The sequence below is a fragment of the Abramis brama genome (genome assembly GCF_963993115.1).
Source record: "Abramis brama genome assembly, chromosome: 1".
In the NCBI taxonomy this organism is placed as follows: Eukaryota; Metazoa; Chordata; class Actinopteri; order Cypriniformes; family Leuciscidae; genus Abramis; species Abramis brama.
In genome coordinates, this window is record NC_139963.1 from 22,074,725 (window position 1) to 22,099,634 (window position 24,910).

Consider the following 24,910-nt stretch of genomic DNA (forward strand, 5'->3'; position numbering starts at 1 on the left):
AACTTGCGCAACTTTCGTCAGAATCCTAGTTTTCGGGGAGTTCTTGTGCGTCTGGTCAGCGCAGGGTCATGATAAGTTCACCGGCATTTTTTAACACATTCAGTTGCATGAACCCTGACGGCCTGCTGAGTGGGTTGCGCTCCTTTCCACTTTTGATGGATTGTGAAGAAAAGCGTGTTTTTTTCTCTTTTTTTTTCTTGATCTTGCACCATATTTAACTACAGGGCAAACTTTCACAAAACTGCGCAGAGTTCAGTGATGCGATGTAATATCTTTACGCAATGTTCTAGTGTCAAAACCATATTACATAACATTAATAATTTAATAATTAGGTAACAACGTGACTGTTAATGATTATTAGTTATTGTATTCTTATTGTAAACAATTAAAATAATAATAGTAGGCTAATAATAGGCTAATTTATCAAATAAAATTCGATTTTTATGTAGAAATAATTGGTATTGTTCAATTGAGACTGAATGTAAGCTTTAACATGCGGTTTTTTAAAGTTTAATAAAGTTTTTACCTATAGCTATTCAGAACAATTGTATTCTTATCACGAGCAATTGTAAATAATACTAATAATAATCACCACAATAATAATAATCTATTTTTCAAATGCAATTGAAAGTAGCTGAATGTTACAGCAGCTAAAGTAGTATTTAAAATTAAAAACAGACCACGCAAAATTGAAAATATTTCTTTTTATCGCGGGTGACCTCATAAATAATTTAATGTGAGCATAGAGATGTGGAAATTGCAAAGCAAACTAGCCCACATTGTCACGTCAAGAGTAAATCATCTTCAGTTTACTCCAAATATGTTTTTAAATATGAAAATCCCTGATGTGAATTGTGTATATATATGGATAATTTGTTCATTTTTCGTTCATGTACCTGCCATTTTAAACACTTTTACTTTATAACCGTGTTTGAGTAATGTAAAAAAAAAAATAAAAAAAAAAGTTTTAAACCATTCAGAATCTTATTAGAACAGATTTAAAATATATATACCCTAATGTCAATATGTTTTTCGACCTGCAAATAGTTTTCTGTAGATAATTCACGAAAAATAGCGATTAAGCTACATAAAATGCCAATAGCCTAGGCTACTCTAAATTGTTTCTGAATCGAAAGTCCTTCTTGAGGTTTTTTTTTTAAAGCATGTATTTACAGTTTGGTGAAAAGATGGGTGAATCAAAGGTGCTGACCGAGGGAGAGGGAAGACACGGGTGAACAGCTAAAAAATTCTAGAGAGACTGTAAGTGAAGCCCCAGAACGGTGCTCGCAGCTCAAGACCTGCGCGTGACCCCGGCGAGATGGAAGCCCGTCCGCAGCTCCTGACAAGCTGACCTGCCTATTTCGAGTATTAATTTGGGCCTGAACTCTGGGTGAACCGAGGCCAGGGGAGAAGCAGTCAGGGGATGTTTGAGGCAGGGCCCAGGGCAAACCTGTCCGCCTGAGCAAATATTGGGGTAGTCCGTCAGAGGGTCGTGGATGAAATGGAACTGTCAAGCCCGCGTAAACTTTGGGGAAGAGGTGAGGCCACAAGAGAGAGAGAACAAGGGGGGAAAAGTTAGGCAAACTCGTTTCCTTAAATGTTCGAAAAACGACCCCCAAACCTTTCCGACCCCCCTCCACTAGTTCTCTTCAACACTTGTCAGCACCCTCCAGCTCAGAGTTCATTCACCCAGTTCTTTCACCGGAGTTTGCCCTCTCTCGCTCACCTGCTTTGCTGTGCTTGTGTTTTTGAGGTGGCACAAAAGTAAACCGAGAGTTTCTAAAGTCTGATGTGTATAATTTGAACGAAAGTCTGGCTATAGAGCACTGATAGAAAGCAGATGGTTATGTGATGCTCAATGAGATTTTTGGTTTAAATTTTTTAGAATGAGCAGTGACTCGAAATTAGGTTATACCTATTAATAAAGCATAATGTAGGCTATGTCCAGTCTTCATGACAGTCCTAAACAAATCCTGTGGATACTGTATGTAAAACCATAATTTGCAAGAGGCAACACACAAATCTCAATAGGCTATTAAGTAGCCCTATTAATATGAGGGATTGCAAATTATAGTTAGTCTAACAAAAAACGACTGAAACGTAGCCTAATTAAAACACTTTGCTTTTGTTAATTTTTTTGAGAATGTTATAGGTTACAAGCATTTTGCTTTTCAAATGTTGGTTAATGTAATATCTTCTTGCTATGGGACAGTGAAGTCATGACTCGTCTATTTGCAGGGTTGTTGTTTTTTTTTTTAAAGAGTTCAGGTAAAGTTAACGGTGACCTCTATTTAAACCCCCTACTGTAAGCATTACTTTACGTTTCAATGCAGAGCAGGGAGGTTGACCGCGGGGGTAGCGGCCGGATCAAAGGCCCGTTCAGGGGGCTACAGGACAAACGTCCTGAACAGCGTGAGTGAAATCTGCACCAGCAGATGGTCCAGAGCCAATCACATAGAGCAGTAGCTGTATCGTCTTTATTTCCTCTGTGTTGATATATGTTGAGCCAACTCGTTATGATTGTGTAGCCTATATATTTTGTAGATAGGCTAAACATTAGCTCATAAAATACAAAATGATATTTTTATGGAATAAAATAAATCTTAGAAAAAGTTACTAAAAGTGTTTTTATTTCGTAATATTAAGGATATTGTGAATTATATGTGGCAGAAACGAATCTAATGATATTATATCTAGTAATCAAATATGATTATATGTTGTCTTTCTTGCCACAAACACTCTGGCCTATATGCGTTTCATTAACGGAAGCACCCAGTGAGCTGGTGTGATTGCCACTGCAACGCGGCATTTTCTTCCTCTGAAGTGGACCTAATGCTACCACCTATTGCAAAAACCAAACTTGTCTGTCATGGCACAAGTTTAATTCTTACCGATTTTTATTTTTTTTTTGCAGTGACTTTAATGTCTTAATGTCTTTGTCAATTACAATAATATTTCAGCAACCGATTTGGAGAGCTATAATGTGAATTGGCGAAGTCGATATTTTTTCCCTTTTAAGAATGCTTAATTTGTTGTTAAGCACTCGTGAATGATAATTAAATGCTTGTAAACGACTATTTTTATGGTTTTGAAAGTGTTCAATGTGTTAGGCAAGTAAGATGTCAATTAATTAGGCTACAAAACTCAATAACTAAAATGCGCCACCCACAATTCTGTTTCGTTTCTTGAAAGCATGTCTTTCTTTTAATTTGCTCAGGCCCAGTGCTATTTGTGCCACCCCTAAAGCACTCATGAGCGAGTCTGTTTGTATGTTTAGATATCCCAGAAGCGCAATGAGGTAAAAAGGTCATCGTGAACCACCCTGATTGCTCACCAACATTCCGTTCCGTGCCGTGCTCCGAGCATCCTATAACACTACTGACTGGTGTTCGCTTTCTCACCCTCCAAGAAGTGAAGAGAAGGACTGTTAAACCCATGTCATCAATTACTCCATAGCTACTTTTTTTTCTTTCTTTTTTTCTAGTATGTTAATTTTTTATATTTTTCTTATATTATTTACACACGCATAGGCTACATATGTAATCTAGAGACTGGTTCAGTAAAATATTGTTTTTATTTGAGGTAGATAAAGAACTGACAGAAACATTTGATTGAGACATTTAGATTACGGAATCATGCAGACAGTAACTAATAAAACTCAGCTCATCTGCGCATAAAAAATACTAGGCTAAAAAATCTAATTCTGTAAATGTTTTAATAAAGAAAAGTAACACCCTGCATTGTCCTTTTGTTCTACAAACGGAACGGAACTTTCCCAAGGCGCATGTCACATGTTCAATATCCAAATTTATGTAGTAAATTAAGCCTGACTGGCAACACAGTATTAATTATTTCTCGTTGTAGTAATGGAATATCACAGTGTACATTGAGAGGGAATCGTTCACGTGTTCCTGTAAATTGTGCTGGTGTTCAGTAAAGGCCTACCCTGTAAACGCATAGTGCAAGGAGTCCGAAAACCCTTATAAGCTACAATCCACAAGACTCAGGTATATGAAATGTGTACATCAAATAAATCATCATAAACGCAACAAAAACATCAATACATATTTTGACAACACAGTAAGCTCCCTGTAAAGTCAGTTAGGTTCTTTCAGAGACTTGTAAACATCGTGAAAGTGCATTATTTTCATCATCATTGTAGAAATACCCTGTATAACACACACAAACATTTCCAATGAGTTTTGGAAATTTTGTTCTAGCAAACGGTGTAAAATGTCCATTGTTGTTCTAAAAGACTTTTTTTCAGTTTCCTAAAAACCAGCTGTCCTATAATAAAAGAACACGAGAAAGTCTTTCTGGCACATTTTGGAATGCTTAAATTAATAGACTTTACGATATATTTCGAATCTGCTGTTCACTGCACCCAAAGTTATTGTCCTCGGTTAGGAATCCGGACTTGGAGAAGCTCCAGGAGATGTTGAAGTTGAGTGATCAGAGTGATCCTCGAGGTCTTTAGACAGGGTGGATGAAGCAGGGGCGAGTCCCTCCTTCTCTCGCTTCTTCTGCTTCATTCGGCGGTTCTGAAACCAAATCTTGACCTGTGTCTCGTTCAGCTCGAGCGTGGCAGCGATTTCGACTCGCCGCGCTCGCGTGAGATACTTGCTGAAGTGAAACTCTTTCTCGAGCTCTGTGAGTTGTTTGGTAGTGAAATTCGTCCGAATTGTGTTTTGCGGTCCCAGTCCGTATTCGGCCACTTTAGCTGCGAGGAAAAAGTGAAAGGATGATTACATGACTGTTTGTCAAACAATTGAACACAGATAAATTAATCATGATCATAATTAATTGCCTTATATTTATATTTTAAAAAACGCTGGTTGTTATTATCCTTAATTAGATGTGACGATTTGAAACTGCAGTTCAACAAGTTATTCGGTATTGCAAACTTTGCTGACCGTACCATAATTCCCCTGTCTGTACTTATCAGTTTTGAAAGAACTCATAACGGAGTCTATGGAATACATGCAATTCAATACTCCCCAAAGATGGCTTTATGACCACTCAATTTGTACAGTATGTCAAAATGGTGGCCCCTTTGCGTAAAAGTTGGTGCACTAAATCGTTGTGAGGCAAACACGACTGGGACAGGAGAGGGAAGCTTAAGAACACAATGGAGGCCAACAAAAACGAATGTTGCGCGGCGAGAACCGGGACAAGCTAAAGATAACAGTGCTATTGCATTTCCTATGGCGAACGAAAGCATGTATGTTTGATGCATTAACGCAGGGGGAGACGGGTTGAAACTGAAATGAACAGGCCCGTTTTTAAAATGCATTTCATTTTTAGATATCTTAGGTAAAAAGTTTCTAATTTTGTGTATAATGTGTTATACTTTGGTTATGTAGATCTGAAAACTTATTCGCTTTTATGTAAGGCATAATTTCTGTCGGTCTGAGTGTACAGCACTATGTATTTGCTTCAAAGAGGCAATTCAATCCACCTGTTTTGGGGGGGTTCCTTTTGACTTTCATCCAGTCGAATGTTTTCCCAGGTGGCGACTGATCCGTGTCAGTCTCCCTCTCTTGGGAGGCCGATAAGTCGGCATAGGTGCCTTGTGAGTAGCCTCGCTGGTGGTCCTGGCCCTCGCACCCATGATGCTGATAAGGTGCGGCTGGAACGGCTCCCTGCGCTCCGCAGTAGGCACCAGCCATGGAGCCATAGTGAGGACCGACATTTGAGGTAGAAAACCCCGATGAGTGATAATACATCCCATCCTGCTCGGGGTTTATGAAATACTGATGTTGAGCATAGTCCGGGTTGGCGCAGGCCTGGGTCCCATAACTAGTCCCCGTGCCACCGTAGGTGACAATGCCACTCTGATGCGTTTGGTGCTGGTGATGCGCGTAAACGCCGCTCTGGTGCTGATGTTGTGCTGTTGCTGGCTGGTTGCTCCCCCCTACGTAAAGTCGTCCATCAGCGTTATAGCTGTCACTTGCGTGTCCGGTGAGGAAGGGGCCCGAGAACGCCGGGTCCGTGTGGTGGTATCCAGCCTTGGGCGAGTAGGCGTTCGTCCCACGGTTACAAATTGTGTACTCTAAGAAAGAGTTCATTCTGGAATTGTCCATGCGCTATTAATGGCGGAGGGTCAACCTGAGAGATCGGGAGAGCCTCCTGTCCTGCAAGCTCGTAACAGTATGTCATGCGGAAGGGGGGAAATGCTTACCTCTTGAGTATTTGCTCGTGCTTCCCTATAACACATCTTTACCTCAGCTGCTGGTCACGTGAGACGTCACGGCGCCAATGGTGAGGGGACCTCCAGAAGTTTGTCAGCGCACGGCGACCATCCATCACGCGCTTGACATTTGCATGACAAAGCCACTTCAATCAAACTAGCCCATCAATCTGATAACAGCTAGAATATGTCAAACCCTGCGTGAAAGGCTCTCCGAATGAGAGAAAGAGAAATAAAGAAAGAACGTTTCAGACTTTTGCATTGAGATTTAGGCCTTCATCTCCTCTCATCTCTTTACTTACCATCTGCATTTAGTTTCTAGTTTTAATCGCGCGAGTTTATTAAAGAATGCGTTATCTTCCTACTGTAATGTTCTGAAGTAGGCCTGTGTGATCTCGATTGTCCTATTTAATAAGAGTAATGCTCACTGTTGCCTTTAAGACTCGCCGAACGCAGAGTTCATTATGTGTGTTTAGAACGGAAATCTGTTTAACACTCGAATTGGAAGTGACGCCACGGTTCGCAGATCAGTGCTGGTTGGCTTTGGATCCGTCTAATTAAATCACTGAACTGATCTGTTACCTAAACGAAATTAGGTCGACAGCGAGCCTTCTGTTGAGTCCAAACAAGCAGGAAAGGAACGTCAACGAGTTCTTTTTCTCTCTCTCTCTGCCTGTGGAAACGAGTGTTGCTGCTTTGCTGCCTGGAATTGTACTCGATTTTTTCAACAGCTGGTCAAAGTGTAGAAGATAGTATTTACAGTTGTAATTTTAGTTTTAAAATTGTAAGATTATAAATCACGCGTTCTAAACCTAATCTCCCAAACTTTAGGGTTATACGTCAAACTAATGAGTTCGTCTGGAACATGGATGGCTTGGCAGGCGTTGGTGGACAGCAGGAGAAGAGAGAAGCTAATAATTAATTAAGACGACAATGCTGAGCAAGTCTTCCTCTTCATATAAAGCCCACGCTCAATATAGGGGGACTGAAGAAGTTCGAATATATTTGCTCATTAGTACATGGTGGTACAAGAAAGGGTAACAATATAACGCCCACAGCGATTTGTTATCTGTCGATTCACGTGCCAAGTGATTGTCTAGTTACGCAGCCCACGATTCCAAACTACTTTGAGCAGTTTTTTTAAGTACTGTTGCTGCTCTGTCCTAAACTCAAGAGTCCTTGAGGCTTCAGGTCCATTTGTTTTAAACGAATTCATCAGTTGATTGGTTACAGTGTTTTATACAGGCGAGTACCAACGTCAGGCAAACATAGCCTACCAAAACAAACAGCAGTTTATGTTTCCACTTATCACAAACGAATGATTAAGAACGACTCTTGCTAATGTCTATTGACGCCAAGATTTTGAAATAGATGTGAGATAAAAGAATTGTGACTTAAAAGTTTTTTGTTGTTTTTTTAAATATTACAAGATAAAAAAACGTATAAAGGAGACTCTGTTAACAGTTGTTAAAATAGAAAAGAGGCATTAAAATGTATCAATTCTATAAATAATTATTATTATTACACAGCAAAACATTGTTTAGTTTATGTAATTGGCAATGTTAATTTAACACTGGCAGTGTTTATTATTAGCCTATTATTACGTATAGAGTTGATACAGTATTAATAAATAAATTGTCATTAATTTAGTAACTATTATCAAAACTAGCCTATTTGCAAAAGCTTAAACGTTCTTCTGACGCAAAAAAAAAAGCGCACCCTCGCGGCTCGCTAGATGTATTCCTGCGTAGGCTAAGTGAGTATTAAAACTCTAACAGCTATCAACTTCGCAATGGCTCCATTTGCATATAACATTTCAGTTCTGGATAATAATAATAATAATTAAAAAAAACTCTGTAACTCTGGAATGTCCTTAATTTCTGTCGTTTAACTTTGATTTAGTTGTAGCATAGCCATGGCTTGGTCGAATGCACATGTCACGTGCTTAATGTGTCTGACCCGTGAAAACTGTTTGAAATCACTACAATACATTAACCAGTGAAACGTAGGCAAACGTATGTGATGAAACACCACTTATGTAATGTCATGTAACAGTTGTGAATAATGTTTGTGATCATTGCTATGCTGTTTAATACAAAATCTTAAAACATATTTTTTTCTTCCTCAATTTATACACTCTGGCAGTTATTTTACTATTTTGCTAGGCAAAACCTAAAATTGCAGCTGAGAGTAATGGACCTCCCATCATAACAACCTTTGAATGGTTTTTTTTTTTTACTTTTTTTTTTTTTTTTTTTTTTTGCATGACCAAGTCATTAACTTGCATAATGAATGGCCCTTGAAGCCATTCAAATAGCCTATATTTTTCTTTCTTCATTCCACACCATGTGCTCAACATTGAGAGCTTGTACATTTAGCTGCATGTGTTAACCTTAACACCACAGATGACATCTTGTTACTATAATTAATTTTACTATTTAACTTACAGTTCCTCAGCCCAGGCCTTTTAACATTCTCAGTTCTGATAGCTGGCTCATTTCCTTCACCCTCCAACCCTTCCTCAGTGTCTTCACTTGAGCAGCTGATGTGGGGTAACGCATTGACACACACTGGCTTATCAACAGCATCATTTATTCATGTAGGTGGAGATTAAGATATTTTCCATTGCACACGTAAAGTGCTTGGGCTATTAAGAAAATCGCTATACAAATTAAATGATTTTACTCATGTATCCATCTTTTGAGAGGTGACACCTACCCAAAGTCAGTCCCGCCCTCATTTTCATATTCTACTCAGAGGTTAAATGGGCCATCGGCTTTGTCTCCTAAATTATCCAAGTCGTCATTTAATAAACAAACGTAGGACATGCCGATTGTCTGAATTTCACTTCCAAATCATTCCAGATAATTTATCTTAATCCACTGGTGCAAACAACCAAATGGGTGATGGAGCAGTAGAAACAATGGCATCGGTTTGGTTTTTGCCAGTTTACCCGACTTCTCAAATGAGATTGCTAGAACTCACGCACCCTCTCCACAACATGCATGCTATACTGTATATACTTCTCTCTCTAGTTGTCTCGTCTGACTTACTTTCTTTTCCAATTTTTTCAAACATTCAGTGTAAATATGTGTGCACACTTAATTTGCTAGTTCAAACATATTACAATAGCATTCAATAAATCAGATTTTTAGCAGATGCAGGCACAATTATTCATCTTAATGTCCTCTTAGACAAACTATGCAAAATATCTGCTGACATGATTCAGATACCGTGCAATACAGGCGTATCTAGAAAGAAAAATAGGAGTTTGTGTGAATACAAGCTGTCATTCTTTGTTATTCTAAGAAAACAGGGCCATGCAATGTCTCCACAAAGCACAGTCTATAGGTTGACCTTGTTTAGACTGTCACAATCTGTTGTGTAAGGATATGGCCTCATTCAGGTTAGTGTCAAATGAATGCTTACAGTCAAGCTTACGCTTACGCCTATCTATCTATCTATCTATCTATCTATCTATCTATCTATCTATCTATCTATCTATCTATCTATCTATCTCTCTGTCTGTCTATCTGTCTATATATATATATATATATATATCATCTATCTATCTTCAAATATATCTTCAACTAAGTATTTCAAGCTCATCACCACCTTAAAAAAAATTCACAACCGTCTTCAATATGTTAGCATTCCATTGTAAACAATAGCCCCCTCCCCCCAAAAAAGTTATTTTTGTCTTGCATTCCAGTAAAATAGAAAAAAAAAAAAAATCAAATACATAGATAAATTCACTTGAGGCAGATTGTTTTTATCTTGTTTATACTTAAAACGAGTGGATAAATCTGCCAGTGTAATAAAACAAAATACGCTGGTATTGATGAGTAATTCTCAAAAAAGAAAAAAGAAAAGAAAAAAAAGGGTAAAGTTACTTGGCAAGAAACTGAAAAATATATTGTTTTAGAATTTTTAACTGGAAAATAAGTCAAAAATACTTTCTTTCTTTCTTTTTTTTTGCTGTGAAGCGTCCACATTATTTTTACACTTCTATTTTTACCTACACAACACATCATTATACATATACTATTTAGTGTTTCTCACCATGCAGCTATGTAAAATTAACCTCTCGCTGTCAAATCTCTCACAGGGCACTCTCTCTTTGTCAACTATATGCAAATCAGATGTAAACTTTCTGGGCAGGTGTTGTCATTCCAGGTGGTCGAGTAGCAAAGTGGAGGTTGCCCATGTGTGACTAAATCTTAAGTACTTTTGCTAGATATGTACACACACATTTTCATAAAGTCACTGGTTTAAAGTTTCATGTCATGGGGTCACAGACATATATGAGGTCTCATATGAGTAGCATGCATTAAACATGCATTATCATGTTAAAGACCTCTATTCTCCTAATAAGTGTGAAGACTTTTTACATTTCTAATCTAACTTTAAAAAAAAGATTGTTGTAAAGGCAAAACATTGTTTTTCAAACAATAAATTATTTAATAATTTATAAAATTCAATTTTTAGGCTCTTTAAATAGGCCTACGTTTTACAATGCAAGAAAGGTTATGGTAGTCATATTAGCGTGCTGCTCGGTTATTGAGAGATGTAACATGCACTGTTCCAAAAAAGCTGTATTTGATATTTGCATTACAAATGCTTTGATTAAAATTTTGATTAAAATTTTGCATCACAGGCCTGGTTTCTTGACAGCTGGGGTTTAAGGGTCAAGTATGTAGATGGTCTATGCTGGGTCAACTGAATTTGTAGCTCACAGTACCTAAAGCTCAGGTTTGACTGTTAAAGCTATTGATAAGTCATGCCTCTCCATCACAGAGTCACCACTGTTGCCATTCCAAGATGAATTGGTATGTGTGGCATCCATTTATGGCTGACACCATACGTGATTAATACTAGAAATTAGATAGAATATACCACCACTAAAACTAGGCTCGATTGTGAGTGTTTGGCGTGCATTCAGTTACGATTTGCAAGATGTTGATATAAATATTGCACAATGTTCAGCTTCATGGAATGGCCTAAGGGTAAGGCTGCTTACTCTGCTCCTTTTGCTTTATGATGAATTGAATTTTCTATTAAAAAAAATATCCAAAGCCCTTATCTCTCATTCAGCATGATTGATATATTCTTATCATTGCATCACTACAGATTACAAACCATCATATTTGTATAATGTCAACAAAAATCATTCAAGTCTATTATTTACTTTGTGTGATTGGGACACTTTCAGTGGTTCATTCAGGCGAAACAAATTATGAATTTTACATGTCGTAGGTAGCTAAATATGATAAGTGAGAACACTATGCTCACTGTGGGCTAAAGCACTCTGCTTCCATTCCAAGCTTTCAGAAGGTCACATGACATTCTATATGTTGTTCATTACCTCTTTACCATATTGGTTGGCTGTCTGAGCAGAAAGCCATGGAAATCGATAGGCACTCTCTGAGTGGATATTCCATCTCCCACTTTTTAGAAGAGACTGACAATTGCATTATTGCAGTGCACTTTTTGATCCCATAGAAAAAATGAAGCTCAAAAATAGTCTTTGCACAGTCTTTTCCACATACTTTGCAGAGAGGTTGTTATTTGATCAAAAAACAGTAAAAAAAAATAAATAATAATAATAATATTGTGAAATATAATTACAACTTAATTTGCTTTTCTTACAATTTTAATATTCTTCTAAATGTAAGTTATTCTTGTGATAGCAAAGCTGAATTTTTTAGCATCATTCCTCCAGTCTTTAGTGTCACATGATCCTTCAGATATAATATGAAACATTTCTTATTATTATCAGTGTTGAAAACAGCTGTGCTGCTTCATTTTTGTGGAAACCATGATATACTGCTTTCAAAAGTGTAGGGTAAGACTTTTATTTTTTATTGTTTTATTGTTTTAAATAAATTAATACTTTTATTCAGCAAGGATGCATTAAATGTATCAAAAGTGTATATTTTGATTTATAAGATATACTGTAGGCTATATACTAGTTGTCACACTTTTTACTCGTATCTCAGTGAGTGGTGGGGCTTATTGAAAATTTCTTCATCAAGTCTATTTGAAGTCTTGAGTATTTGAGACAACCTGCCCCTATAGTGGAGCATACTGTCACTCTATATGGGGTAAGTTGTCTCAATGCACCTGCAGTTACAGTTCATTTAGGTCTTTAATATTTAAAAACTTGAAGAAATCATGACATTGCCCCAACTTACCTAACATAGGTGAGTACGTTTATGTGTGTGAAGTTGGGGCAATGTGTTATATACAATTGCTAATTATTTTATAATTATTATGCATGCAGATTTTACGATTTCTATAGTTTAGGGTACATTTCACATCAGTGAAAAAAGTGTAAAAACAATATGCTTTCTCAGGAAACCAACATTTGTTTTTAGTATTTATAATTGATCAGTGTATCTACTTTGTAGTTGCAAAGCTTAATCATTAAATAGTTGCTGGAGAAGAAAATTACATCACATGATGCTGGTCACATGGTTTTGACATAAACCATTTTATAGTTTTCTGGGAGTGTTTGGTTAGTAGTTGACAGAATTTTTGTGGACATTAATAAAATGAAATATTTTCTTATTTGAAAGAAAAATCTGTTTAAACTCGATCTATTTTTGTAAGGTATTTAGATTGTAGAAATACATTTCTAGAATAATAAAAAATAATCTAGATAATCTTGACTTTAGCATTTTTTATCCATTATTTTCAACTCAAGACCCACTCATTTCAAAAAGCAAACATTATAAAAACAAATTTAAGCGACATAAAGGCAATTTTATTCAAACTTAAAAACAGAGTGCATAAAATATTAGTGTGAGATGTTTTTGTTAGAAAAAAAAACATAATTATCATCAATGGACAGGAAATGTACCCTAAATAATAACATTTCCCTGCTTATATTAATAGAAAGATTGATACAAATTATTCCATGGTGAAGTAAATACTACAGAAAAAAACAAATTAGTTAGTTCAGGCAAGAATTTAAAAAAAGTAAATTCTACATTAGTACTCAATTCAAGCTTGTAGAAATGAAAACGTAAATATCAACGTTATAAAGTTAAGTTAAACCTACTCATCTTTTCTGATGCTGGTGTCCCATCATGCACTGGGGCTTGAATTTTTAAGAAGGTTGATTTTATTTTTTTCATTGCTTTTGTTGTTAGGTTTAGTAACTTACATTTTGTGACATCTGGAGTTCATATTCTACTCAAAATGACACATTCATACTCGAAAATGATCCATAGAATGTTACCGTCATTGTGTATTGTGAGCTACAATGTTATATTGTTTGAGTAAAAAGTATTGGAAAGTAAACTTCAACTAAGTAGAAATTACTCAACCTTTTACTTGCCAAGTTAAAGTCACTTATTTTCTTTTTTAAATTGTACTTAATTAAAGCTACACTGTGTAGGATTTTCTCCCATCTAGCAGTGAAATTGTTTATGACTACCAACTGAATATTACTTTCTAGCCCCTCCCATTCCGAGGGCGTTTTAACTCCTACGGTGGCCGGATTATTTCAAATCTGCTGGCAGTTGCGAGTAATCTCCCCCTCGCATTCGTCACGGTGCCACTGAGTGTAAAAACGCGAAAGGCGAAGCTTGAATTTCCAGGTATGTCCCTCTTTGGCTAATGTATTTTCAAGATGGAGGCGCAACATGGCTTCCGCCATTCGAGCAACTCGCTCGTATCTATTCTAAATGGCAGAGTCTACGCTTACGAGAATACTTGATTAGTTGGTAGAAGTAATTACACATTAATGAGCACATATCATTTTGAAAGAACAAAGTGTTTTTTGCTAAGAATCAACTTAAAAAATTACACAGTGTAGCTTTAAAGCTGCAGTCCGTAGTTTTACCTCTTTGTCACCATCTCTGTTCGAAATCTGCAATTGCAGTTATTCGCAGAATTATCAACTTTATGTGGGTTGTGCCTGGGCACGGCACAGTGCGAATGAATCCAATGTTTTGAGGAGAATGTGGTGTGGATACTGTCATTTGGAATCATAGATTCTACTTTTTGGAAGTATGACCAACATAAGTAACATCCACTTTTGTTCTGACCAACTAAGGGAAAAAAGCACTGCAGTAAATTGTGCTGATTAAATCTAATGATCGCTTATCATTATCAAACCATGCAAATTATACTTTGTTCTCAAATTGTTAATGTTAACAACATCAGCTTTACGTGACTACATTTAATGCCCTTCCGATATTTATCCTTGTTTTCGCATGGGCCCGGTTGCAGTCTCTTTTTTTCTGTAGCCACTCCAAAGTCTTTTGCATTTTACAACGGGTGAATCTCCAGTTGTCACTGGTGATTGTCGTTTGAACCTATCTGGATCCGCCATCAAATTGATAAGTTTAATTATATCAAGTGCTGTGAGAAAAGGCTATAAATCTCCACCTCCAACATCCTCACTCGCAATATAGCCTACTAGCTGAGACACCTTCTTTATGTGTACAGATGTGACATAATGACGCTAAGACATGCTTGAATTTCCCGCGGAAATCCACCAGTACCACTGGAATTAAAAACATTATTACAAGCTTTTTTAATCAAGCAAGGAAAGCAGAATGTTTTGAACACTAGCTGGTTATGTACTTGCTCAAACATTTATTTTGGATCATTTTTAACCCAAAAAAGTTACGGACTGCAGCTTTAAGTTGAGTTTACTTAATTCCATTTGTGAATCTGTGTGCAAAAACTTGCCAAAGAAAAATTAAGTAAATTTCACTTAGGCTATTGTTTTTGTACATTGTTAATGTTACAATCCAAGGCCATTTAAAATGAACTAGTGAAGGCAATGTGTGATTTTAAATGTTGAAAAACTTGTTTAAAATGGTGACCAGTTGCATGACCAAAGATGACCCCTTTTTTTTGTCACTGTAAAAAAAAAGTGTTGATTTAACTTAACCAAGTTACCTGGTTGCCTTACAATTTTGAGTTCATTGAAATAAAAACTTTGAGTTATTACAATGGATATTGGTTTAATCAACAGAAACTCAAAAGATTATGTTATCTGAACCACATTAATTATCAAGGTAATTTAATATGATAAAAGAAAAAAAAGTTGTGATAACAAATCATGAAAATATTTGTACAGTGTACATTCATGTAGGCCTACAGTTTAACCTAAAAATAATTTGAATAAAAAGTCAATAACTACACTGAAAAAGTAGAATTTACTTAATTTTTATTTTGCAAGTCTTTGCACCCATATTTTTTAGCAAATTTCACATGTATGGAATTGTGTAAAATCTACTTAACTAAGTTATGTAAAAATTAACAAAGAATGTGTAAATTTAACTTGGCCGGTTTGAGTAATTTCTACTTTGAAGTTTACTTTGCAATACTCTGTTTCAAGAACATTTACTCAAACAATGTAGCACTGAATCAAGCTATGCTTTTAAAGTGTATTCTTGTTACACTTGACAACATATATGAGGTACTCAACTGCACAAAGAGACCCTTAATACTTGGTACATAATATACAATAATGGTAACAATCCATGGATAGTTTTTGAGTATGATTGTGTCATCTTTTTAGTAGAACTCCAGATTAATAAACCTAACAACAAAAGCAATGATAAAACAGTGTAAATTCAACTAGAAAACAGTGAAAAATGCAACCTTATTAATTTTTCATGCCCCCGGTGCATGATGGGAACACATGGGAACACAGTTGAGTAAGTTTTACTTAATGTTATAACTTTGATACTTAGTCAAAGAATCATTGTAAACATACCAAAATATTCCAAGTAAATACAAGTAAGCTGCCTTCAATGGTGTATCACTGGATACATTACGTTTTTGGGTGACTGCTCTGTTGCTATAGACAAGATGACAGCTTAGAGCATGATTGCTCCGAGGTATTGTCAGCACATTCTCTTGTTGGCGGGGTTAAGGGTAAAAATGTGTTATTGTTAGATACTGTACAAGTGTAAGTGAATGCCCCCTCACCCTCTGAAAAGATATGGACAGCTGTGAAGGGTCTGCTTCAAGCATACAAAAGCAAATATCCGCCTGTTTCTAATTCTGCTGTAGAAGGTTATTGCCACATGTCATGCCATGCTGCTCTTCAAATGCTTTTGTCGTTTTTACACACAAGGACTTTATTACTTCAGCATTTGAAAATTCAGGTGAGCTTTCATGAACATCAGTGACCAAATCAACACACAAAAATGACAGACTAACAAAGCTAAATCATGCAAGTGCATCGGAGTCAAAAACATTTTTCGATTTAACAGGGTTGTTGTTAAAAGCAGAAATTTGTGCAGAAAGACATGCGAGGTCTTGAGCCAGTAATGCGTCTCATTCTTTGTGGAATGTGTTCATCACCAGCTGTCGCTGTCTTTTGAAAACATTTTGAAACAAATACCATGCTTTCAGTGAGCTTCCTTGGCGTAGGCCTAATGCTAATGTTAACATAGGCTACTGGAGGATGACTTTATTGTCATTGTTTAAACGGTGCCAAAGAATGAATAGCCTACTGCAAGAAATGTTTATGACAGACAATTTTATCTTGGCCTGTAATTAGACTTGGATATTGTGCTGACGATCTCATAAGAAAATATATCTGTTTGTTTATAAATTGGTTATTTCGTATGAATTTATACAACGTGATTCATACGAAAACACTTTTTTTAATATAGGCTAGCTAAATGTCTACCCCAACCCCGCCCCTAAATCTAAAGGTACCTTAATAGGCTAATTACCATAACTATTCTGGGGTGCGTTTCCGTCGTTATCAGCATAGTTCAACTCAACGTATCGGTGTTATCTAGCATCAATTCGATCTCAAACAGATTCAACAATAAGGTTTCGGGAAACAGTCGTAACTAGCTAGTAGTTGTCTTAAACGATGCATCGTATAGGCCTACTATGGTCGTTGTACGGAAACGCATCCCTGAATTGTAAAAAGCATTCGCGTGATCGAATAACTAGTAATTACAACTTTAGACTCCTAATTTACTTGTACCATGCGACCACTGCAGATTTATTTTGGAGTTAATAGTGCAAGAGAAACGTAAGTCCGAATCCATTGGCATTAACAGCTCCAATTACAGCGTCACGTGTTGCCATATCTTATTTACGGTAATTGTGACATGGCGTAAACGCAGCATAAGCGTCAGCAGTGGGGTGTAAACCAACCCGATCTCACGGCAATTCGTACGAATTTTATGAGTTTATGAGTTAGGTTGCTAACTCATATGAATTTATACGACCTCACTCACACTTTTTGCTAAATCGTACATATTTTACAAGTTGCCCAATTCGTATGAATTCGTACAAATGACCTGCCCCTGACTCCGCCACTAAACATAGGCCTACCTATCACTGACAAATCGTACGAATTAGCCACCTTTTACTCACTCGTACCTTTTATCTCACTGGTCATGAGATCGTGCAAAAAAAAAAAAAAAAAAAAAAAAAATTCAAATTAAATTCTACGAATTCCACCATTTCGGCTAAATATAATATTTTATAGAAAACTTTTTTTGTTTTTTATCAGCCATTTCACATAGCCTATAGGGCTATCAAAATGTGTGTCCTTTATTTCTGTGGAAAATCAAATAAAAATCAAATTAAGCAATCAGACTTGATGATCATGTAAAAAACCTTTGTGTCTTTGGATTAAAATGAATTTTATTGTATTCGCTGACTTGCTATTTGACCATCACTTTATCTACCTGTCATTGTAAGCTTCACACCCATTCTGTTTCCTTTGGAGAAGTTTAGAGAGTGTGTACAATCACAACCTTTGCCACAAAGGCTTTGTTTTCAGTATATTCTCTCTAGTTTGTAAAGTTTCCTTTACAATTTGTCAGCATTTACTTTTCACTCATAGAAGAGATCAAATAGAGAGACCAAGATAAGAGACTCATTATAGCTCTTTATTACGTCATTATCAAACATTATATAATGCTTATCAATCATCCAGTCTGTATAAATGTATATGTGCAAATATCAGCGTTTCAATTTTATCTGTTTTAGCGGCTATAGACTTTATATGGAACTGATGTGTCTTGTTTTTCAGTAAAATGAGCTACGGATGCATGCCGAAACATTTATGCGAATTGAACTGCTATTAAATGTCACAAGAAAGGTTTCAATTGGCCTCATAATCACTCAAAATTTGTTTGTCTTCAGAGCACAAAGCGGTGCATCTTAGTGGTATTGTTGCATTTACATCCTTGGGGTTCATTTTAAATTAACATTTTGATTAATCTTCATACTGTGATGCTTCATTGATACGCATATGACCATACGCATATGATAGTGCCAGCCTTTTATGAACAAAGTGTGTTTGCCAAACAAATGAAAGCAAGAGTTACTACAAAAGGAGCTGTTTACAGAGCTCATAATCCAATACAATGTATTTACTCTGCTAACCGTAAAGTCTTAAGGCCATTCTAAAATAAGCTAAGATAATGTTTTGCTGTTACCATTGTTATTGATGTTGTTCAATGACAAAGTACTTTGGTTTCCTAACCACTTCAGTGATTAAACTGAGCCTTCATGGTGGTTTGACTGAAATAGGGCAGGAGACATTTCCACTTTAATCTTGGCTAGTCCCACCACTGCTTCAGGCATAGCAGTGCCCAGGATGCACCACTGTAAACATTGGCCCATTTTCTCATGTGAGAAAATCCCTATGCCACCACACCTTTTCTTATTTTAGACTTTGCCGGCCCAAAGTACTGTGCTCTGCAAAATATATAAACAGTCTGATAAATGCGTAAGAGCTGGCAGGCCACCAACCAAAGCATAGAGTCTGAGATAAAACTCGACCTAGCCACACCTCAAATTATCAGGCTAATGGGGGAAAGATCACCACCCGAGGGCTAAAAAAAATAAAAAAAATAAACCAACTTGTGTGGCCTCAGGGCAGGGAAGTTGTTTATCTTGTTTGGAGATATGTCGATAAGTCTCTGTCTCACCTGTCCCAGGTGATTTAAACAGAAGTAGGGCAGATGAGTCCTGTATATGGTGGCATCAGGATATTAAGAGATCCCAAACCAGGACCTAAACAAGAAATAACTGTATACTGAAAATCAAACTTGAGACTTGACTCTGAATTTAGATGCCAGCCAGACAAAATCACACAAAGTTTTACTGATCAACAGTAGAGACATTTGCCTTTGTATCTATCCATCTGTATCTCATTCTCTCTCTCTTCCACTCTTGCCAACCAGCAAACTTTGCTTAAGATTAGATATTAGATATTTTTGATCCCAGCACTATTTAGTCTAAAAGCTGATGAAAGCAGGCGAGTTGTTAATTCAGTGTTTGGCTTTTGTACACATGCCGTTAAATTCTTTGATATTTCTATACGTGACCAGATCCACCTTGCCAGTAATATGAGCAGATGAACCTGTTCCACACACACAGGGGTCCTTACCTGGTACTGCTAATGTAAACCCAGCAACAACAAAAAAAGACCTATTCATATGTACAGAAACCTTGTTTTGCTGCTTTAAATTCATCAATGCTAAATGACAGAGAGATAACAGGAATCTGACCTGGGTGATGCAGACAAATATAATAATAATAATAATTGTTGTGATTATTGTTTTTATTAGCCAAATTTAGTTGTTGTTGGTGGTGTTATTGCAGCTGTTTTACATGAAATAACCATCATGTCATTGTAAGATTGTCTCCCCCATAAGGGCTTGGGATAGATCCAGCTGTTACATAAAGTGTTCAATATGTATTACAAGTTATAGAAAATAATAATACAATTATAATCTGTATCTTTAACTGATATATTTCTGGCCTGTGCTTGTCTAAACTGGTGGTTCAGCTGGCAATGAGTCAGCTCGGAGCACCATGCTCGCAGCTGCAGCCCAAACTATCCATAATGGCTGCCGCTTTATTGTTCATATCCTTCATTGTGTTTCGAGCGCCATTTTGCATCAGGGTGCAGCTATGGGAACCCACAGCCCAGTCAACCGCTTGACCCCCCTACAGCTCCTGTGCCCATTTTTTAAAACATCCATCTAATAGATATCCGTGCTGCTGCTTTTTATAATGTTATCAGCCACAACCCTTTTTGTAAATAAAATACTGTTTTAATTTTTCGGATTAATAATAATCACTGTTCTTGTTGCATTCTTTTTTTTCTTTTTTTTTAAGCATCGTCGAAGAATTTTGGGAAAGTAGTATTTTGAAAATAGATTTAGAATTTTACTACAAGTTTTAGTAGCTTAGGCTATTCTTTTTTTTTTAGCATATGCAGTTCCAACCTCTCTCTTGTAATAATACTAATAACACAGAATATCACTCATCACAATATAATGATGGTTACAAATGAATAATAATAATAATAATAATTGCATACTGTTAATAATGTTCTTAAAAAAAAAAAAACAGTCATTCAACCTACGGACTGAATTGTGTAGTAGTTTCATCACAATACATCAATACCAAGAAGAAATAACAAATACTTAAAATTAATGTCTTGATTTGTATTAAAATAAATAAACATTCTTTATGATGAAAAAAAAATAATCGTTAAACCTAAGAGAATCAATCACACTCGCTCCAGCATGTATATTTTTTTTTTTATTGTATTTTTATTATTTCAACTATGAAAATAACGTACAATAAATAAATTTTAAATTTACTATTAAAGAATCTCAATAAATAAACTAGTTCTAAAATTATTCAATAGGGACAACGCCCGCCTTGGGAGAATTCCTAAAAGCAGTTCAACTACCCTTATGTCTGACACAATTCCTGAGATTCCAATGATTGAGTTTCACTGAAAATATTCCGCAACCATTCATCTGTTAGTCGAGATAAACTAAAATCCGAGAATCAAAAGGCAATAAAATACCTGAAACTTCGACAGGGGCCATTCCGATGTGTATTCAAAAAAGATTACATCATCGTATTCTCAAAATAATGGACAATTTATTTCCGTGTAGGCTTAGATTCACGCCTTTTTTGTTTTTCTTTCTTTTAAAAAAAATAGGTAAATGTTGTTTTTTTTTCACTCTTTTTCTGTCATATTATAGGAATGTTGCGGTCGAGAAGCATTCACGACCCTGCAATAAGATGTAGTTCGATTGTTCTTGTATGCGTTTTGATGTCTTTTCTTTTCAGAACTGTAAATGTTGCAAATCTATAGTACAAAGGGTGCTCGTAAACAGGTCAAAATCTTCCTCGGAAAAGTCAACTGGACTGTCCAGTGAGCTCTGCAAACTCGGCGATAAAGCGTCCGAAATCTGTAGGCAGGAGTCCGTCGAAAAGAAATTCAAATCGGGTAGAGAGGTGGCATCCTGCGGCTCTGTGAACGAATGCTCCGGCCCAGCTGCTCGGCCCTCAGTCATTGTAGTGGGGTTATCTGCAGTAGGCGTTGGATACGGGGGGGAGTGAACCGCTGTGTCAGGAACAGATGCAGGCTCCGGCTGGTTCGCCTGGCCATCTTCAGGCGTGGGCTGGCTTTTGTCCGCACTGTTCGTGTAGGAGGCAGTTGTCGGGCACGTCTCACTCTCGGAGACTGCGGCCGAACCAGAGCCAGATACTTCCACAGATTGGCCCGAATACGGTGAAGCAGCGTCGGTTCCCTCCAGGAGCTCGAAACCGCTGGGCTCGCCTTCTTGCCCGTCCCGGTGGTGCGTAGTTTGCCGTTTGTGCTTCATGCGTCGATTTTGAAACCACACTTTGACTTGGCGCTCGGTTAGATCCAGAAGTGCTGCTATTTCAACGCGCCGGGGCCGACAGAGGTATTTGTTAAAGTGAAACTCCTTCTCCAATTCAAGTAGCTGCGTGTTGGTGTATGCGGTCCTCAGCCTCCGTGAACCGCTGCCATTATCCAGTCCACCTTGAGCCTCTGCAAGAATCAAAACAGAAATAAGTCCCATACAAAAGGCAAAGTCATCGAACTTTATGTGAGAAATTGTCCAGATGACAGTAAAATCCCAGTGTAGAACAGCCCTGCGGTTTGGGCTTGTCATGTAGCAATGACTGCAATGGTTAGGCATGTCTTGTGGTAATAGACCAGTGTGGTGTACAAGCGGTATTTCAGTAAGCCCCATATTTTGTAGTGTTCCACAGCTTTCACAATATATATGATATTCAGAATAGCTCCCCAAGCCATGAAACATGGTTATGAATGAATATCGAGTCGCAGCTGACATCAATTGCGATTAAATCGTTATTATAGATCAAGATCTACTATCTGCAGGATAGTAATCTTTCAGAATGTGCACAGTTTTGTAGCCTATATGCTAAGAATGGGGGAGGGGTGCCTTTTTATCTTTTTAAGACATTACAGCAACGGGATTTAAAAATATATATATATGCACAATAATCATCCATGCTTAATGGTGCTTGAAATGTAGACATCAGATGAAATTACACAATTATTCCTAAATACAGGGAGCTCGTCAGACGTGAAATACTAGCCCATCCAAAGCAGGTTATGCTGTACATCACATATAAATAGGACAAAGAACAACTTCGACAGGGCTTCTTTTTTTTTTTTTTTTAATTGCGTAAATATACAAGCATGTGAAATGTAACTGTAATAATTCTAGGTTATAATAGCAGGCAATAAGCTACATTGACATCTATTCAAGTCACGAATCATTCAGGAAAAAATGTCCAAAATGAAGAAATGCAGAACAAACGCGGTCACTGCTTTGATAAACGTACCTGTCGGGGACTCCAGTCCCGCGGTTGTGTAGCCGGAGGATGCCTGAGAAGGGGAGGCTGCTGCAGCAGCGGTGGCTCCGGGCTTGGGGCACTTCTTCGAGGATTTTTTCTCTTTCATCCATGGGAACTCGTGGGCCAGGGGTGCACCACCCGACAGCGGGGCCGGGCCTTGCTGGTGCTGCGTCGGCGGTGCAGTTTGTGTCCGGAGCTGGAGGCCATTGGAGGCAGTTCGCTTTTGGCTCCTCGGTCGCGCCTGGTTGCCTGTGCAGGGACTCAGACTAGGGATGGTGTGCTCGAAAGGAGGTGGAATTGCTGTCGAGTCCTTGATTGATGAAGTTTGAAATGACTCCAGGACAGCGGGGAAAGACGTCAGGCACTCTGCAAGGGAAGGCTGGCTGTTGATGAACCCAATCTCCCTCTCAAATTCAAAATTCATCGCTTCGCCTGGGCAAAAAGGGCGTCCAGCGACACCAACATACGCAAAAAATAACATCCAAAAAGCTAGGATTTATTTTGCGTTCCTGCTATGACGGCATTTGCGGGCTTTAATAATTGTGTATATTGGTGATATTACTAGCGTATGGGGACCAGGGTCTACTAAACTGAAGACTATGGGCGAAATTGCAGCCAATTCCTGGTCACATGACTCATCTCAGCCAATCGAAATTCGGGGCCTGGTGGCAAAAGAAAGCAATATTTGTCTGAATTGATAAAAAAAAATACAAAAGGATATTATAATCCAGTTCTTATAGTAACATGGAAGAAATAATAATAAAAAAGGCTCCCACTTGCCATGTGCTCGGACAGCCCTGTTTTGTCGTGAGAGGTAAAGTGAGGGCCTCTTATGCTAGACAACAACAATCCAAATGCAGAACTACCGGTGATGTAATTCACAGGCCTTGTCTGATAAGCACATCCACAATATGGCTTCTTGCGTATTTACTATCAAGGGTCATTAATCTTAAAACTTTTGACAAGAGTAACAGACAAGAGATGTAGCTCTTGAAATATTTCTTTTATCAAACACATAAATACGGATGTACAGGAGTGATGTTGAGATTGTCTGGCACATTTACCGAATAGGAGATTCCCAACCATTGCCACACAAATAAATTATTTTGAGGTTTACCTTTATTTATTTTTATTTTTTTACGCAGAATCTGAAGAACTGCTGAAACCTGGGACCTTAAAGCGCGTAAGTTTGCACTAAATCCAGGTTAGAGAATTGTCAATTAATAATATATTTCTATTGGCTATTATTATTTTACTTTTTAATAAAAAAAATGTAAAAGTGTAGATAAGACATACCGTACGAAAAAGAGTTTTATTTGATGTGTTTGTATGTGAAACATTTGTTGATGTGACAACCAAAAGTTCATCATGAGGTCGCGTTTACAAATGGAAATTGCGTATATTGACTTGAACGCATTGAACACATTATATTGCAGATTGGACGAAGAAAGCAACAATATAATGTTACTTGATGAAAAACTAAGCAAAATTGGTTGCGTCAAAGTCTAAAACGAATGGGAAAAGGGGGTAGATATTTTTAGAGCAAGAGTAGAGAGGCTGCGAGGGTGATCAATCTTTTCGCCGGCAAAGCGCTTGACAGCAGCCACCCTCAAGAATTCGCCTTTTTCCTCCAAGATCACAACAAAGAAAACCCCCATTATACCCTCGTAGATTTGTGGATTTTTTTCCAGAATTATCTCTTTTTTTCTGCATTGGAAACATTCTATTGGCGCGTCGCTTTGATAGGATTATTGAAACTAAATTGTGTTTCAGCTATAACTGTAATCTGAAATTGACTTCGCAATAGTTCGGATTTGCAACCCGGGCTTCTTTTCGTCGTTTTTCTCGTCTAAAAGAACAGTGGAAACAGATATAAACCTGTGTGGGTGTCTGGGAATTTTAAAGGAAATACAAAACAAGCTGTAGGCCGTGGGCGCTTCGGAAAGGCTTCAGTCTGAAAGGCCCTCCTTCACTACAGAACGGAGCTGACTGCGATGGACTGGGACGCACTGATAATCTCTCTTTTTATTTGTCGTCTGTGTTTTATGTTCC

General features: G+C 37.4%; 2 protein-coding genes across 2 annotated transcripts; both read right to left on the minus strand.

Moving 5' to 3' along the window:
* Positions 1–2,923: 2,923 nt before the first annotated feature.
* Positions 2,924–6,337, minus strand: hoxb1a (homeobox B1a). The gene is made up of 2 exons (XM_084138408.1): positions 5,459–6,337; positions 2,924–4,720 (listed from the first exon to the last, which is right to left on the minus strand). The coding sequence occupies exons 1-2, from the start codon at positions 6,081–6,083 to the stop codon at positions 4,404–4,406; spliced, it is 942 nt and encodes a 313-aa protein (XP_083994534.1). The 5' UTR covers positions 6,084–6,337; the 3' UTR covers positions 2,924–4,403.
* A 14,400-nt stretch (positions 6,338–20,737) lies between these two features.
* Positions 20,738–24,572, minus strand: hoxb2a (homeobox B2a). The gene is given in 3 exon segments (XM_084089005.1): positions 20,738–21,414; positions 21,417–22,022; positions 22,847–24,572. Coding segments are annotated over 3 exon segments (1,152 nt in total). The 5' UTR covers positions 23,340–24,572; the 3' UTR covers positions 20,738–21,361.
* Positions 24,573–24,910: the final 338 nt, after the last annotated feature.